Raw genomic sequence first — 18,723 nt, 5'->3', positions numbered from 1 at the left:
GCTGCCGTCAGCAGCTGCTCTAAGTCCTCCCTCGGCGGGCGCTCTCAGCAGCACTCGGCCCCTGAGCTCAAAGGGCTTCCTTGGCTTCTGGGCTTTGCTCCTCCTGGTTTTCCTTTCACTCTTCAGCTACCCTCTGGTCTGTGCCATCAGACCTTCAGGATTTGACTGGCAGAGTTCGCCCTGTTTTCTGAAAAGGGCCAGTCTGTTCTCGGCACCGCAGGCCACGCTCTTCCGCTGTGACTCCGCCACTCTGCCTCTGCAGCAGGACCGCAGCCAGTGGCGGTGATGAAACGGATGGGTGTGGCTGTGTCCCAGTGAAATCATTTTTGAAAACAGTGGCTGGCACTGGCCCTAGGGCCTAGGTTTGCTACATTCCTAGGTTCCACATTCTCCTTTGAAAAATATCTGGTGTGACTCTCACGAGCACCTGCGCACCCAGGTCACACTTTGACACACACGTTGCCGTCTACCTCCTTAGCAGATGCGGTTGAATATCCAGGAGGGAAACCTTAGACCTGGGTGCAGGAGCTGCTGGGCTCTCCCCCCACTCGCACCCCTCCAGGGTTCTCGGCAGCGGCATCGCCCTCCTCGGAGCTGCAGATGCAGAAAGCAGGAGTGGTCCTCCACACTCCCTCCTCTCAGCTCCAGCCCCTGGAACTGGGGGAGTCAGTACACGGGGTAGTGCAGAAATGGCATTACTTGAAGCACAAAGTCACATTTAGCATTTGACTAATAGAGCTAAAACTTTATTTCCATGTTTATTACATGTTTACCTTGGATGTTGAGTACATACTAGAATGAATTTGACATACAACTTGGGAGAAAAGCTGACATTCTCCACTAGGTGGGTTAAAAAGGAATGTGAAACTACGAAATATTTGGTTATGAGTTCTAAATTGTCATGGCAAACAAAACAATAAATACCTTGCCATTTTTCTCTAATTTTTTCAAGATGAATTTCATTATAAAAAATTTTATAACTTATTTCAAGAAAGGAAATAAGGGATAATTGTAAAAACCATTTTACGCATAAGTATAGGATACAAATAAATTAAGAGTCTTTACACAGAACACCTACTTCCTATTTAAAATCCTATGAAAGAGGGTAGAGGAGGAATTACTATGAACTACAAATCTAGTGTTTTAAACCCACACGCCACTTGTTTTAGTCTGGAAGAGTCAGGCTAATTTTGGGGCAACACAGCAGAGTTGCTGACATTCCTGTAGCCACCTGATGCCTAGCATAGGGACGGTCAAACACTAAGTGCTTAGTGACCGACATAGGACTACCTGGTTCCGAGTCCTAATCTATGGTCATGTACCATTGTACAGCTTTTAGCATTCGCTCCAAGTTTCCAGATCAAACTCCTCTAGATACCTTGAAGCTGGTGACACAGAACACAAAGAATACTGTCTGTGGTATTAACTCCAGTGTTTAAGCAGAGACGAAATTATGGGTGGTTGTCAGGCAGCTTGTTACTGGCAATAGTGTTTCTCTTGTTTATAAGCCCCTTAGCACACTGCATGAAGAAAGGTATGTTCTTGTTAATACTTCTAATCTTTAACCTGATTTTAAAAATGTATTTAAAGTGGTTCCTATTAGGGATTACAGGATGGAGACTCTCTACTAAAGTACGTGATACAAATAAAATTTAAACAAGAAAAAAGGTAAATGATGCTTACTGTTCTAAGTAGCTCTTTATAGAATCATCTGCAAAAACCTATCTTCCTCCTAACACCACTTAGGAAATGCCTTCTGTAACTCGATTCTAATGTTGACAGATTCTCGTGTAATTGTTTTAAGACAGATGACTTATGGCTTTTCAGTTTTAAAAATTTCACATTTAATGTCATGTTGTGAAGGTTTTTCTACATCAGTCTTCTGGTGTCAGACTCTTAAATGAGAAAGAAAAGGACCAAAGAGAGTGACTTAGTATTAATGACTGAGACCCTTCCTGTAAATCAACATTTCTCTTAAAATGCAAGGCACATTCTTTGTCTTAGAGGGATTGTGAACTTTTGTGTGACTTTGTTCAAGGGGGCCAGGTTTTATAGACCACTTGGTGTCCACTGCAACCACTTCCTCTCTGCCAAACCTGGCCGGTGGCCCCACCTGGCCCACTCCTACTCCTACCTCAGCACACAGACTTAACTATAGAAAAGGACCATTTGGAAAAAACAGGTCTCCCTCCAGTCAGACGTGATGACTCAGAGTCTGGCGCTCAGTCACGCTAGAACTTTCTGGCACTGAACACTGCAGTAGCTCAACCTGATTTTCCATTAGAACTCACCATTGTACTAACTGTAGACAGTCTACCTTCTTTAAAAAACTTGCTTGAGTGTTACTTATTAAGGGATCTGATTTAAAATTAATAAAGGATGTCCATACAATTTAATATCCAATTTAATTTTTTAAAAACTTAAAAATATAACAATCAAAACATTTAAAATAAGTATACTCACTACCCACTCCAGTAATTCATTTAAGTCATAACAACTATACAATATGAAAAATAAATTCAGAAGTGTAATTACTTTAAAATACACTACTTCCACTTTTGTCAATATTTTACATTTTGTATATATTCTATAGTGGAAGCAGAAATTCTCTCTAAAAACATCTCCTTAAAATCTTGAGGTGCATAATAGAGCCACAGGCAATGTGACATATAAAATTGCAGTACAGGCCTTTCAAATTTGGCATTTCACTGGTACAATACAATGACCCAAGTATATAATAACTGTACAGTGCCTTGACATTCCAGTAAGAACCATTATTTTCTTCAGTGTAGAATGATTAGTACATATTCTACAAGGGGCAGTGAAGATGGTGATTCTAAAGGGTATGTCCTGACATAATTTTCAAATTGTACAATAACACAAACGACTTTGTTAAGGCCATGTTTTATTTGCTGATTAATGGACAAAAGGCAATGTAATTTATTTTCAAGTATTTTCTTGAAAGTCTGTGCTCATAAAAATCATGAAAAGTTGGAAAGACTGTTAAATCACTGAAACTTTAAATATATCTTACACAATCTTGTTTGTACAAAAATACAAGTTAAATATAAACATAAAGCAATCATGATAATTTTATGCAAATCTGTTTTATGTGATCTTCAGTTATATATAAAAGTTTCTCGGTTCTGTTATTTGTGAAAAGATCAATACCAGATTGAATTACTATCTATTGGCAAAGGGCCCTAAAAAGCTTGCTTTAGCATTAATCTTTTTTACATGGTTATGTGTGTTTCCTAACTTGAGATCACCTAAACACTGGAAAAAAAAAACAAAACCAAAAAACCAAAAAGGGCAGTGTGTCCATAAACCAACAAATAATTTGGCTGTAATGTATCATAAAACACAAAGAAACCTCAGGCATCTGTACAATAAACATCATGTACTACATACACACAGGTGTACGCATGCGTGCAGGCAGGCACGCATACACACGCAGCCACACATGCCCATCCTAAGACAGAGCCTAATGAGGATCTGCTTCCAGTTCAATATTCAGCCGTGCGTTTTTCCTTACTTCATCAAAGGAATAGCTTTTTGTCACCTTCCCATTCTTGAAGACAGTATGGAGAAGATCCTGAAGAAATGTAAAGGTAATGAACATATTAAAGAGACCATCAGGCAAAGTACTCCAGTCATGCTCGCATGAGTTTACCTAAGTCAAGTGGGACAGAGAAGCTGAGAGTGCTCAGAACGCTGGTGCAGCAGAGAGCAAGGTCCTACCTAAAAGGGCAAGTCACTGAGCTTCAACTCTGATGAAAGGGAATGCGCTCATTCCTGATAGGCTGCTAATATGCATCAGTATTAACAGTATTATTACAGGTTAATATATCATCAGATTACTACACTATGCCATTCTTAAGCCAGTTTTCTGCACACCAAACTGACCAGTGTCTTGTCTAAGCAAAAAGATGCCTGGTTGCCCAGCCAAAATACAACTGGCAAGGAAAATCATTACTGACAGCATAGGAAGCAAAGCTGGCCGAACCTTCCCTTACTCCTGATAACAGATTTAACACTGACGAAACCTGTCACTAGATGTTTAATGAAAGTGCCAGTCACGAAAAAACAAACAGGTGTTGATTTCTTGACTAATGCATGGTGACCGAGTTAGACTCTGTACACTCCAGAAGTCCATGCAAACTTAATAATGAAAAGAATTAGGATGAAACTCCCTTGGGTTCTGGTAAACCCACTCTTGTCTCAGTTATCTGCGAAAAATTCCATAGCAGTAATCTTATTCTCCATCACGTAGTCCAATGACTAAGGGGTATGACATGGATATTTTTGTCATTATGTTGCTCAAATTACATTGCTCTACTTGTACAAATTCTTTTATAAATCTAAATACCACCTATCAGAATGCTGGTCCCTATATACAGATATATATATACACACACATATATATTAATCAAAATGCCTAGGTGATTACAAACTTTTATCCCAAATGTTCTAGTATATCATTCACATACTTTTTTTTTTTTTTCATTCACATACTCTTAAAATCCATTTCTTTTAAAAATAATTTAGGCTTTACTTCAGCCCTCGGTCTCAATGACTTTATGGTTCATCTGGGATAAAGTAATTTTGGAAAATCCTAGTAGCTGTGAATGTGCCCAGTGGTATATAGAAAGTGAGTCTGATAAACTTATACACGCACACACATCCCCCCCAAATAAGTTATGTGATGAGTTGTGGCTCAAAAATCTTAAAATACAAAAGTAATATGAACAATAAATGATACAGAACAAAGAATCAAAATACAAAATAACAGGTATAAAGTTTTCTGAGGATATAAATAGTTCCCCTCTAAAACTGAGTTTGTTTCAATCTAGTGGCTTAAAAACCTTAAACTTGATAATCTGAGTTCAGGAACATAAATGTGCTTTGGTATGCTAGAACCAGCTGATCACATGGTCTACTTGAGCATACTGCAAACTCCCAGTTTGGCTGAGTTGAATCACAAGACTTCATTAAATCAAAGATTCACTGTTAGAACCTGAATCAACTACCCTGTTTTTATATCTTACACTAACAGTTTTTTTTTTTTTTTCAGTTCGTACAATTGCTGTGAATGAAGAGACTCAAGAAAAGCATCTGAACTGGATCCTGGTAAGATTTTTTACAAAAACAGGGACTGCTGTTGTGGTGCAGCAGGGTGAGCTGTGGCTGCCTGTTGATGCTGGACCCCAGCTGGAGCACTGGTTCAAGTCCCAGCTCTTCTGCTTCCCTAATGTGCCTGGGAGAGCAGCAGCAGCAGATAGTCCAAATAGTTTGGACCCTGCACCCAGGTGGCAGACCCAGATGGAGTTCCTGGCTTTGGTCTGGCTCATGCCTGGCATGGCCATTTGAGGACTGAATGAATGGATGGAAGATCTGTCTATGCCTTTCTCTACATCACATCTTTGAATTCTCTTCAAAAACATGTTAGAATTTAGATAGTCACTGCTATCGCAATCACCAGTTCTATGTACAAATACTGATTGAAGGGGCCAGCACTGTGGTGCAGTGGGTTAACGGCCTGGCCTGAAGCGCTGGCATCCCATAGGGGCGCCGGTTCTATTTCCGGCTGCTCCTCTTCCAGTCCAGCTCTCTGCTGTGGCCTGGGAAAGCAGTGGATGATGGCCCAGGTCCTTGGGCCCTGCACCCCCATGGGAGACCCGAAGGAGGCTCCTGGCTTCGGATCGGCGCAGCTCCGGCCATTGCAGCCATCTGGGGAGTGAATCAGCAGATGGAAGACCTCTCTGTCTACTTCTCTAACTCTGCCTTTCAAATAAATAAAATCTAAAAAAACCAAAAACACAACAAAAAAAAAAACAAACCACAACTACTGATTGGAAATCTAAAGAGTACCTTTAAAAAGTCCTCTTGATTATGCCTCTTCATCTTAATCTTGTCAGTGAATGATTTCTGAAATGAACTTGTTGAAGACCCCCAATCACTGCCATGCTGGCCAGTGTGAAAACTGCTATAAACTATTTCACACAACATATACGCAAGCTTTGTACCTTTAACCCGGCAACCTCTGTCTTTCATCTTCTCTGAGTAGGCCAGGTCAGCAACTGTCCACTTATTTTTTTCCTAAGAGTTTATCATGTATTTATTTACTTGAAAGTCAGAATTACGGATTTTCCATCTGCTAGTTCACTCTACAAATGACTGCAATGGCTGGGGCTGAGCCAGGCTAAAGCCAAGAGCCCAGAATTCCATCCAGGTCTCTCCTGGGTGCATTAGCAGGGAGCTGGTTCGTAAGTACAGCAGCTGGGACCCGAACCAGTGCCTGTATGGGATGCTGGTGTTGCAGGTGGTGGATTTACCCACTGCACCAGCAGTTGTGTACCTGACAGTAAACAATTGTAAAAATACAACACAAAAACTTCCTTCTTATAATTTGGAACACCAACTTATTACTGTTTTTTTTTGTTGTTGTTGTTGTTTAAATTAAAAAAAAAAATCACAGATACATACATGACCGTATTCTTCAAGGTCTCCCTTTCCTTCTTCCAGTGTAACAAAATTCCCCGCTGGTGTCCTATGCAAAGATAAGCGGCCCTTTTTGGACCTTTTGTTGGGATCAGCGACCGGGTCCTTGAAGACATTAATCTGAAATCCAAATTGAGAGAGACTAATTACATGTCCACTAAACTCTTACTTGAAAAAAAGTACATATACAATTCATGTTCTACGACCCTTTGTGGGTAAAACTAAAGCAATCCATGTCTGGCTTTTAGAAAAAGAACTACAAACAAAAATACAGCTTTTAGGCTGTTTTGAAGGACAGCCATTTGTTCTGAGAAAAAGGAATCCTGATAGCTATTCCTGAGTAATCAGAAAAGGTAATATTCCATTTGTAGGAAGTCACTGCAGAGTCAAATGTGACCTTTTTATATTACAACTATGTCTTCAACCGGACATTAAAGATAGCATACACACACCACAGAAACAAATAAACCAACACACACATTTATATATTGCATAGACACAATCTCTGGAGAGGGAGGCAGGGTCTTACTAAGGCCAAGTTTCCTATTTCATGATCTTTCCCTTCGTTACTTGCTACTGTTACCTTGCTACTATCAGAAGCCAAAGACTGAGCCTGAAGACAGCGGAGTGTTTCAGGTTCAGAACAAAAGGAGGCAAACCCAGCAGACAGGACCAGTAATGGCAGTGGGATGAGTAATCTCACAACTCTGCCAATAAAGGCAGGAGCGTGGGGGGCAGGAAGCCAGCTCCTGTGTGCTTAGCTTCACCCTCCCTCTCCTCTGCTCCCTAGAATCCCATCAGGGGCTATGGAAGGGTGGAACTGCTATTAAGCGTCCTAATTGTTCTATGGCTCCTGGAGCATGACTGGGGTATTGGGATCTGAACCGCACAGTCCACCTTCCTAAAACCACTGTTTGGACAGTGACTACATACTTGCTTATCTTTAATGTATGACAGCCAGTTTAGGTGACATGCCCACCCAAATATGGTCCATTTTTTGACCCAAAAGGATGTCCTGACCCAGTGTGAAAGGGCCAACCTGCATGACTTCTCTGACATCGCCTGTCAACTCATAGTTCCTCCTTTTCCTGAGTTGCTTCTCTTCAGCCACGTTACCACTCCGAGCGTTTTTCTTTCCTTGTTTGTGAGTCAAGTTCAACAGCACCTTGACAATACATCAACAGTCCTGAATCACACTATCCTGACTCTGGCTACCTGTCCTCCATCTACACACACAGAGGAGGTACTAACTCCAAGGGGCAAAGAGTTGGAGAACGCACCCCGAGACCGTTGGTTACAACGTAACTACACTTGAAGGAACAATTCAAGAGGTCTCTTGTCAACTTCTGTAGCAAAGCTCCACCAGAGCCGAAGGCAATATTTTCAATACTCCACTTTTTTTGTTTCATGCCTTCTACAATCTGGAAGATAAACAAAAACCTTAAGTAATCTGGCAGAGGATGAGGGTAATTTTTAAAGGGCAACATTAATGAATAAAGCATCCTAGAGTCATTTTGCATGTCAAGAAGAAGGCTTGGACAATTAGATTCCATTCTCTTTTAAAGATCCACCCCGTATTTCATCACCAGATTGTCTAGATGCCAACAGCAAAAGAAATGAGACTGACGCTTTAGTCCCCAGTTCCTAGACTGCAGGGATGCCTGTCATCACCAACAAATCATGTAATGACACGTCATGGTATCCTACGACACAACGCATATAATGGTCAAGGGGTATTGGTGGCAAGAGAGTAGTAGAACATACTCTCACATCACAGCTGAGATCCTGGCGGTGACCTTACTCGGGTGCTCCACAATTATGGGCAGTTTCTCCAGATTTATGACAGGGTCGTTTCTGGGAGAATGATAAACTAGAGGCCAGTTGCAGACCTGTATGAACATACAGTTCTGTCAAGGACCTTGTACTTGGTATTAAACATTTGTATCTTATCTGTATTTCTTTCAAGTAGGGCTTTATTTACCTAGCATCTGCATTCTTAACATAGTCACTTTTATGATCAAAAATGGCAAGTGAGATATAGTAACCATTACTTTAATTTCTATAACCAAAAGGAAGTAACTTGAAGGGCTGTTTTATTTGGAAAGAATTTTCAGACGTGATTAGAGTATCATAAGTTTAAGAGACTTAGGTGGACTACTAACAGAAATACAGCATATTCTTCCCAAGTATCCTTAGCCTTAAATTGACTTTTCTTTGCAGTCTTGAAATTGAGGGAAAAAAAGTCAAACTCTAAGCACTTTAAACAAAAATCCAACTTTTTTTTTTTTTGAAAGATTTTTTGTTTACTTGAAAGTCAATTATACAGAGAAGGAGAGTCAGAGAGAGAGGTCTTCCATCCACTGATTGACTCCCCAGAGGGCTGCAACAGCCAGAGCTGTGCTGATCCAAAGCCAGGAGCTTCCTCTGGGTCTTCCCACATGGGTGCAGGGGCCCAAGGACTTGGGCCATCTTCTGCTTTCCCAGGCCATAGCAGAGAGCTGGATTGGAAGTGGAGCAGCTGGGATTTGAACTGGCATCCATATGGGATGCCAGCACTGCAGGTGGCACCTTTACCCACTACGCCACAGCACCGACCCCTTTCTTTTAAAAGATTTATTTATTTGAAAGGCAGAGTTAGAGAGAGGGAGATCAAGCTCTTCCATCTGCCAGGCTGAAGCCAGGAGCCAAGTTTCCTCTGAGTCTCCCCCCTGGGTGCAGGGACCCAAGCACATGGGCTATCTCCCACTGCTTTCCCAGGTGCATGAACAGGGAGCTGGATTGGAAGTGGAGGAGCCGGGACTAGAACCATGTGGGTGTTGGCATCACATGCGGTGGCTTTACCCACCACACCACCGCACCAGCCACACCAGCCACACCAACCTTTTTAAATCCCGACCAATTCTGCAAGACTAAGATGGAAACCCACACAATTCTAAGTGATTCCTTTAGGCTGTTCATAAACCCAGTCTTAAGTCTTTTTTTGTACCTGAACCCAATTTGAATTTTTCTGTTAGCAGGAAATTGCAGAACTAGGGAAAAACTACTCTTCAAAATATTAACAAACAATTCAGAAGGAAATCTGGTTAGATATAACCTGGAGGTAGAGATCCAAAATGGCTAAATAGGGAAGAGATGTGCTGATATGTTTTGACCACAGGACAGTAACAAAAGAAAAGCCGAGTAACTGCATTCCCAGGGGGAGAGTTGGAGAGGAGTCTGCAGTGGAAATTCTACAAAAAGAAAAGATACCACGGAGCAGTGAGGACAGTAAAAACAGGTGGGGGGCCCCACAGCAGGGGCTGGAGGAGGAGTGACGTGAGTCACTGAGGGGGAATGCTGTGCACCACACTGACTGAGGCTGGCCTGCAGGTGCCCACCTAACCCTGGGAAGGGAGGGCACATTGCTTTCTTCCCATCCCCCACAAGGACGAAGTGCCACCTTAAAAAGGCGAATAGATTGCTGTGGCTTGCATGTGCGTGACCAGGGGATTTAACTGGAGGGATAACCTACAGTCGACTGTGACTTTAAGTCTGGCATGGAGGGCTGGCAGGGGCGAGGCACCATGTAGGCCCTCCCTCTAGCACAGGCACCTGAACTCAAACTGCCAAGTAGAGCACGAACAGGCAGCCGGCTTTGGGTATGCCTAGCTCTATCCATGGATGGGGCAGGCATGTTTCAGAGGAGGAAATTCAAATGGCCAACAGACACATGAAATGATCAGAATCATTAGCCAACAGGGAAACACAAATCAAAACCACACTGAGGTTTTACCTCACCCCAGTAAGAATGGCTATCATCCAAAAATCAAAACACTAGCGAGGATGTGGGGAAATGATACCATAATATATTGCTGGTAGGACTGTAAACTAGTACAACCATTATGGAAGACACAACGGAGATTCCTCAGAAATCTGAATATAGACCTACCACAAGACCCAGCCATTCCACTCCTGGGAATTTACCCAAATGATTTGAAGTCAGCATATGAAAGAGTGATCTGTACCCCCATGTTTACTGCAGCTCAATTCACAGTAGCTAAGACACGGAATTAACCCAGACATCCATCAACTGATGACTGGATAAAGAAAACGTGATACATACACATTAAAGAATGCTACTCAGCCTAAAAAAGAATGAAGTCCTCTCTTTTGCAACAAAATGGATGCAACTGGAAACCATTATGCTTAGTGAAATAAGCCAGTCCCCAAAACACAAATATTTTATGTTTTCTCTGATATTGGCAGTTAACATAGAATACAAAACATCTGTAGGAATGAAATAGAAACCTTGTGATACAATTGTTTGCTAGCTCTTGTTTATATTCCTGTGGAACTGTGGTCTTTTTTGACCTGTTGAATATTGTATTTAGTGGTGAATTAAGCCTATGATTATAGAGTATATTGAAATCATGCATGTCTTCGCAAAAATTAAAGACAGGAAGGAGGGAGACTATGAGAAGCAGGGTACAGGTAGAATTGCATCTATGAATTACATGAAATCTGTTCTCTTTGTATTAAAATATGAGTTGGCAAACATCACTCATAGATACTAGTCTTCTTTTGACTAGTGCTTTCTCACGTCATTCCTAAGATACACAACTTAACTGATATGAGAGGCATCATGCCAACAGGACTTAATTACATTTGTTATATTACATGAGTCATGTATGAGTGCTTCTGCAGTATTTTTATATACATGTATGTCATTAAAAACGTATTAATATTTACTTAAGACCAACATCTTCTATTATACCTCTGGATCAAATTAGTTTAGCTCAGAGAAGTTTCCTAGAAGTGTAGAAGAAACAGTTACAGAAAGAATTGTAGGACAGCTACAGGGGAGGAAAGGAAAAATAATGCTGAGCTATATTTAAGATAATCGCCTCTATTACAGTGGCTGGGTTCAGGTGCCAGCTCCACTCCCACTCCCAGGTGCCTGCTCATTTTCACCCTGGGAAGCAGCAGGTGCTGAGGGCTCAAGTACTTGGAACCCTCCTCCCATGTGGGAGACCTGGAGAGCGTTCTAGTCTCCTGGCTTCAGTCTGGCCCAGATGTTGTAGGCATTTGGGGAGTGAACCAGTGGACTTATCTTTGTCTCTGCCTTTCAAATAAGTAATTTTTAAAGTCACTAATGCACTAAGTCACTGATGGAGAAACCTCAGTGATACCACAGACTGAGCTCTGAGACAAATAGAAAGAGAACACTGCTGGTTTTGGCCCAACAAAAAAACCTACAGCAGGGATGGGGTCGGCGCTGTGGCACAGTTGGTTGAAGCCCTGGCCTAAAGCGCTGGCATCCCACATGGGCACCGGTTCTAGTCCTGGCTGTTCCTCTTCCCATCCAGCTCTCTGCTAGGGCCTGGGAAAACAGTGGAAGATGGCCCAAGTCCTCAGGCCCCTGCACCCATGTGGGAGACCCGGAAGAAGCTCCTGGGTCCTGGCTTTTAATCGGTGCAGCTTCAGCTGTTGCAGCCATCTGGGGAGTGAACCAATGGATGGAAGACCTCTCTCTTCCTCTCTCTAACTTTCAATAAATCTTTAGAAAAAAACCTATAGCAGGGCTACAATGCACACCTCCTGGGATGGCTCACAGTCCAGGAGACAAGGCAGTTGTTGGAAATACAGCAGATTTCTCATTTTGTCAAAATCGGGACATCCAATTTAGTATATATGCAAAGCAAAATTGTCAAATTCCCTTTCTTGCTCTTTCAGAAATTATAGAATGGGCTATCACCTCCTTTAAATTAATCATTGAATGTTGTCATTAGTATGAAGGTTAGCCAAATACGTCTCCTAAAACTTTTGCCTCATTTTAACTAGGATCTGTAAGACTGTAAAAATTAGGATCACTGAAGTCTTGGTACCCACGAACACCATGTGAATTACACACTGTTAAGAGTCTGTAAAGCTCCCTCCTGTTAAAATATAGATCCATGTGAGCAGAATCAAGGCTTTTCGATGTGTCAGTCCTTGACTCACATTCTTTGTTTCACAGTGATACTTCTGTAGTCTCACCATCCTGGGTGGCTAATGAAGGTAGAAGAGTAAGTGTGGGGGCCAGCACTGTGGTGCAGCAGGTAAAGCCACTGGCTACAGTGGCGGCATCTCATATGGGTGCTGGTTTGAGTCCAGCTGCTCTAACTTCTGATCCAGCTCTCTGCTACGGCCTGGGAAAGCAGTGGAAGATGGTCCAAATGCTTGGGCCCTGGCACCCATTTGGGAGACCCAGAAGAACTCCTGGCTCCTGGCTTTGGATCAGCTCAGCTTGGCCATTGTGGCCATTTGGGGAGTGAACAAGTAGATGAAAGATTTTCTTTCTCTCTTTCAAATAAATCTTGGGAAAAAAAGTGTGATTTGGCTGGTAATTCTTATTTCAAGCTACTATTTCTAAATTCTAAGCAGTGCACAGAGGAGACATATACCATCATAAACACTAATGAAGAAACAATCACATTTAAATTATTAATGCGTTATCAGTAAAAAGGAACTGAAGTATAAGGATTGTCTTATTGGAACTTTCACTGACAGACACCTACCTCTTGTAAGGTATTAATATCCACTCCATCCCCTTGAATAACTCTAAGATACGGTGGCAGCAACTTGTAGCCTTTCGAATTCTCAACAACAGGAAATTTCTTACCTAAAATATCCAAAACCTATATGGAAAAACACACACAAATAACTAAAACTGAAAGTATAACAAGCTTTCCAAAGTTAAGAAATTAACTTTTTATTTAGACAATCCTGAGACTCTACCAATTACACTATTTTAAACTTTTTATAACCCTAATGTGTGAGCCCTCTGAAATTTAGTCCCGATCTTTTTTCAATGTGAGAAAACAGGCATCCTATGCTATTAGCTCAACTGATACCATAAAGTGGCTCAAAACAAATTTTCCACCTCACCTCTTTAAAATCATACCCATGCAAAAAATCCTTTTAGAATATTTAACCAATAAATATATTGAGAAATATACAAAGCATCATTTCACAAAACTTATGACTTCAGATTTATTCTGCTTATGTCCAACAACCTTTGGTTTAATTGTGTCAGGGATATTTCAAATATAAGTCCATTTGAATCACAAAGTGCAGCGAAACTGTGCTAGTCAGACAGCAGGACGTGCAGCACACATAATCCACATTCTCTTAAGTTCTCCTTTCCTCTTCATTAAAGCCAGGCTGCAGACTGTGCCAAGTGTTCTCATTGACTGGCTACTCAGTTTTGTAGCAGCTGAAATACTTACAGACTTAAACTGTCTCCCAAAGCCTGGTCACAATACAAAAGACCTACCAGACACACCTCTCTACCCCAACAACCACTTTCTTTTCTCAGTTTGCTTTTACAACAAGCAGTATATACTTTTATTAGATAATAGTAAACACATGAAATCCATTAAGTTTTGCAAAAACCAAGTATCTCCGGACCTTCGCATTGGCCTGTCATCAGTTAAGAGAAGGACCCCTTGATTGTGTGGGCCCTTTCTTTCGGGGTGTAATTTATCACCTGCACACTAGCATACTGTTGTCCAGTGGGATGGCTGAGGCTAGGAGACTTACACTGGATCCTGGACTCCACACTGTACATGTCGTGTGACCGTGAGCGGGCTATTGTCACCAGTGGGACCCTTTGTTTCTTCTTGATGAACAGAGACAACAATACTCATCATACATTCTTAAAAATGTTTTTAACTGGTATCATGGGATTTGGGTAGAGATTAAATCACACATCTTACGAGAGACATCTAATACAATATTTTACCAGTGACAGGCATCAAACAGCCCTGCTCTGAACAGTGCTTTCCAAAGCAGGGAAACCAAACAGTGCCACATTAGGAATTAACAGCACCTCTAAAGAACCACTACTTGGAAAGTATTTTTGAATTATTCTGATTCCACATCACTCTGCACATGTTTCTATTGTACTAAACTTCAAAGCTACAGTAAGTCACAAAGAAACTTGGTGACCAAAGCATTGGATTAAAATGGTAATGCTGTTAATTTTGAAGCAGAAAAGAATATTCAATGCCAACTGGCATTTTGATAGTATATAAGGAACCCCAACTCTGATGTTGTTATTATAATAACCTGGAATTCTGCTAGTAAATGTGCAACCTTAGGCAAATCTACTCTCTCTGGGCTGTGATTCTCTAATGAGGAGACCAGTACAGATGGTTCTGAAGCAGTGTGTATAAAGGAAAATAAAAGGCACTGAAATAAATCAAGTTACACATTACAATTTACCTTTAATACAGTGTCAAGAGGATTTCCAGAATCAGGTCTGATTATTAGTGGTGCCTCTGTACTTCTTGATACTATTAAATGTCTTAGGTCTTCTCCCCATATTTTCTCACACGCATTATAGATGTCATAGCTGTCGCTGACCACAGATACAGGCACTGAGGAAAACTGTGTTACTATATGTTCAAATGCATCTTTTTCATGGTCTTTCCCCCAAGCTGTTATGGTACTAGAAAATGAAATGAAAATACACATTTACTTAAGCAAACACATCATCTACTCCTGCATCACTGTTAATCATTCACTTATGTTTACTCCATGTCAACATGACAGAGGCAGGGAGTTGCATGAATGCACATCACAAGGCAGTGGAACTTTGCACCAATCCATACCTTGGCTGACTTGGTTTTAACACTACCTGTCACCTTACTCCTCTTTGGTGGTCACGAATTCACTTGGCATTTAAATCACACTCAACCAGTTATGAATGGTTTTGTCTTTTTTATTTTTTTTCCTAAATCTTTCTCATTTAAAATCAGTGAGGTAGAGCCGGCGCCGCGGCTCACTAGGCTAATCCTCCGCCTTGCAGCGCCGGCACACCGGGTTCTACTCCCGGTTGGGGCGCCGGATTCTGTCCCGGTTGCCCCTCTTCCAGGCCAGCTCTCTGCTGTGGCCAGGGAGTACAGTGGAGGATGGCCCAAGTACTTGGGCCCTGCACCCCATGGGAGACCAGGAGAAGTACCTGGATCCTGCCATCGGATCAGCGCAGTGCGCCGGCCGCAGCACACCGGCCGCGGCGGCCATTGGAGGGTGAACCAACGGCAAAAGGAAGACCTTTCTCTCTGTCTCTCTCACTGTCCACTCTGCCTGTCTAAAAAATTATTTGAAAGAAAGGCAGAGATCCAGTGGCAGGGGGATGGAGGGTGGGGCAGAGATCTTCCACCCACTAGTTCACTCTAAATGGCCCCAACAGCCAGGGATGAGCCTGGCTGAAGCCAGTAGCTTCATCCCAGTCTCCCATGGAATTGACAGGGGCCCAAATCCTTGGGCCATCTTCCGTTGCTTTCCCAGGCACAGTAGCAGAGAACTGGATTGGACGTGGAACAGCCCAGACTTGAACCTGTGCTCATATAGGACACGATGGCATAGGGGGTGACTAAACCCACTGAGCTATAATGCTGGCCCCGTGATTTTGAAAATTATCATTTTCTTATGCCAACTAATTTTTCTCCCTAAATTGCTAGTTTTTGCCTCTACTATCTCCTTAGTAAAATAACAAAATGTAAGTTGGCCCATTTATTTATTACAAAGCCCATACAGATATAAATTTAACCCCAACCTGTATGACGAGTTTCAATAATTTAATTATTGAATTTAATACTGGCATTTCATACCTTTTCCCCTGCTAAAGCCCTGGAATAAATTCCTGTTCTGGTCGTGTCAATGGCATGGAGGGGGCAGTGAGCGCACTGCAGGGCTGGGCGACCTGGAGGCCGCTCCTCTGAAACACAGGCCCACTTACATAAACTCAGGGAACAGTGCGCACTGCTCCCGGCCTCCGAGGCTGCTGGCAGTTCTCTACTGCACACAGCATCTGCAGGCTGAAGGGGGAGTGAAGGTGGAGGAAGAGCAGGACTGCGCTCACCTCTCTGCAAGGGAAGTTCAGCTCAGTGAACACCATCAGCAGAGAGCTTGACAATGCAAGACTGAACTTCCAGTAGGCAGAGGTCACGCACTTAACTGTGGTTCAAATTGTGCAGCACAGTCGCCCAACTGCTGCTGATGTATCACGCTGCCCAGTTTTAGTCCTCTCACTTGCTCTCCCCATGGGATCCGAGCCTTCCTGGAGCTGCTTCCCGACTGCAATCACACCTCCCCTGTAGCCACCTTGATGGTCTTTCTTCAGTCTCCCCCAGAAGCTGTGCTCTCCTTTTCAAAACTGAACCTGTTGAGGGCTGGCAATATGGGGCCGAGGGGGTAAGCCACCACTTCCGATGCCCTCAGCTCAGCCTGGAGCGCCGGGTCAAGGCCTGGACGTTCTGCTTTGATGCAGCTCCCTGTGAATGTGTCCGGGAAGACAGCAGAAGATGGTCCAAGTACCTGGGCCCCTGCTACCCACGAGGCAAATCCAGATGGAGTTCCTGGTTAATGGCTTTGTCCTGGCCCAGCCCCACCTGTTCTGTTTGGGGAGTGAGCCAGCAGACAGAAGCTCTCTCTCTCTGATACTCTGCCTTTCAAATAAATAAGTAAATATTTAATAAAATAAAATGGAACCTATCAAATGTCATCAGTATTTCCATGTCCTAGGGCTCTCACCCGGCACTGGTCTCCCTAACACTCCTTGGAGGAAACACTACAAGTTTTCTAAAGTACCCTGTGGTGGGGCTTCCAACATCTGCATCTGTTTTCCTTCTGGACGCCAAATGCACTGCTAGGTGGAAAGCAGAGTACCTGCATCTCAGCATCCCGCAGACACCTGCCACAGCACCCGCCACATAATCGAACCCTAACACCTGCTCTTCCAGTACAGGACTGATACACGGGGTTGCGCAATGCTCCTCTGATGAACTCTAACCATAACGTGAAATCCTACCCATGAAACTGAATTCCAAAGTTGGAAGGGAAGAAGGTATGTAACTGATTGACTTTAAAAACAGGTAATATAGTAGTAACGGTGATGTGTGGGGAGCAGCCTGGACTGGACTGAGTTACTGGAATTAAGACTTATTCTATGCATCTGCTCTCCCACAATATGGCGCTGGGAGAGAAGTAAACAGCTTCCGCACAGCTGCCTCCAGTTCAACCAATAAACTGTAGGACTTGCTCCTGATTGGAGAGCAGCGTACTCGGCGTGTGGGCAGCCGAGTTAGGATTGGCGGAGGAGGACTATAAAGGAGGAGAGAGACGGCATGCACCAGGAACATCTAAGGGGAACATCTGAAGGAACACCTGTGCAGCCCCGAGAGAGCCGGCCGGCGGTGTGCCGCTCCCCTGCGGAAGTGGGGAATGTGGCCAGGGGGAACTGCCCTTCCACGGAGGTGGAAGGGATAGTAGCCAACCTGGGAAGAACCAGCAGCAAACCCGGGGAGGGCCGAGCAGACGAAAGAACAGCGCAGGGTCCTGTGTCGTTCCTCCACGAAGAGGGGGAGCGACAGTGATGCTGTAAAGTTTTCTTACTTTAAACTTTCTTACTTTAAAATGTTTAGCTCATTTATCCTCAATGATCGTCTAATGCTGGAGGAGTAAAGTTCCATTTGGTCGATGGAGGAATTGGAGAACAGAGGTAAGTGATTTGCTAAGGCCACCCACTGTGTGGGCTGTGAGGTCTCCTGACATTCAGTTCAGCGCTCATCTCACTACACTCTGCTGCTGTGTAAAAAATGCTTCTAGTTAAGAGCATTGCAAGCATTCTTCTGTATTAAGGAGTCAAATTTACAAGCACAGTCAATACTATGAGACCATAAAAGTAAATTTTCACTCTGTGCTCACGGTGTCTTTTTCATTTTAGCACGGAAGTGAAGTCCTGTAGACTATATTTACAGCACTCAGGATGTTGCCACTGTGAAACAAAATCACCAGTGAGCAGTCTAGTATGTGCACGCCACATCAGAGCTTTAAAGATGCATGTGTATCTAAGCCGAACAAAAGTACCTCGACCCTAAAACTTGTGCCTGTTTATCACATTCCCATTCTCAGTTCACCAGTCTTGAAATTTGTGAGTCAGTGTTCAGCAGGCCCTACCAACACAGCAATGCTCCTAGATATTAGCCAGGTCTACTCAGCACTGAGCCCTAAGTCAGATCACCAAGCTTATCGCCCGACCCTGCTCCGGTTTACTACTACTTCTTTCCATTCACTCAGTATCCTGGTTCTGGGCCTCATCTCAAGGCAGCTTCCTAGAAACCTAACTTCTCGAGGCTTTTTCCAATCCAGAGGCTATCCTCTATCAAAACAACTTACAATTATCCTGCTTTCAAAATA

The 18,723-nt window shown here is 43.0% G+C and overlaps 1 protein-coding gene and 1 long non-coding RNA gene across 3 annotated transcripts in view; one reads left to right on the top strand and one right to left on the bottom strand.

The window, feature by feature from the left end:
* LOC138849036 (uncharacterized) overlaps positions 1-18,723 on the top strand; it is an 82,198-nt gene that overhangs the window by 55,156 nt on the left and 8,319 nt on the right. The window contains exons 2-4 of the long non-coding RNA XR_011387370.1: positions 5,075-5,130; positions 17,050-17,371; positions 17,949-18,025. This is a non-coding gene — a long non-coding RNA (uncharacterized lncRNA). The remainder of the gene's footprint in view (positions 1-5,074; positions 5,131-17,049; positions 17,372-17,948; positions 18,026-18,723) is intronic.
* Positions 2,387-18,723, bottom strand: part of NAMPT (nicotinamide phosphoribosyltransferase) — a 37,182-nt gene continuing 20,845 nt past the window's right edge. For both annotated transcript variants that reach the window (XM_002712033.5, XM_070071153.1), the window contains exons 7-11: positions 14,746-14,971; positions 13,038-13,157; positions 7,782-7,922; positions 6,487-6,621; positions 2,387-3,595 (exon numbers count right to left, since the gene is read on the bottom strand). In XM_002712033.5, the coding sequence (XP_002712079.1) occupies positions 3,485-3,595; positions 6,487-6,621; positions 7,782-7,922; positions 13,038-13,157; positions 14,746-14,971 (733 nt within the window). In that variant the 3' untranslated portion in view covers positions 2,387-3,484. The remainder of the gene's footprint in view (positions 3,596-6,486; positions 6,622-7,781; positions 7,923-13,037; positions 13,158-14,745; positions 14,972-18,723) is intronic.

Source organism: Oryctolagus cuniculus, chromosome 3 (assembly GCF_964237555.1).
Source record: "Oryctolagus cuniculus chromosome 3, mOryCun1.1, whole genome shotgun sequence".
NCBI lineage: Eukaryota > Metazoa > Chordata > Mammalia > Lagomorpha > Leporidae > Oryctolagus > Oryctolagus cuniculus.
This window is presented reverse-complemented; position numbering and strand designations above follow the sequence as displayed.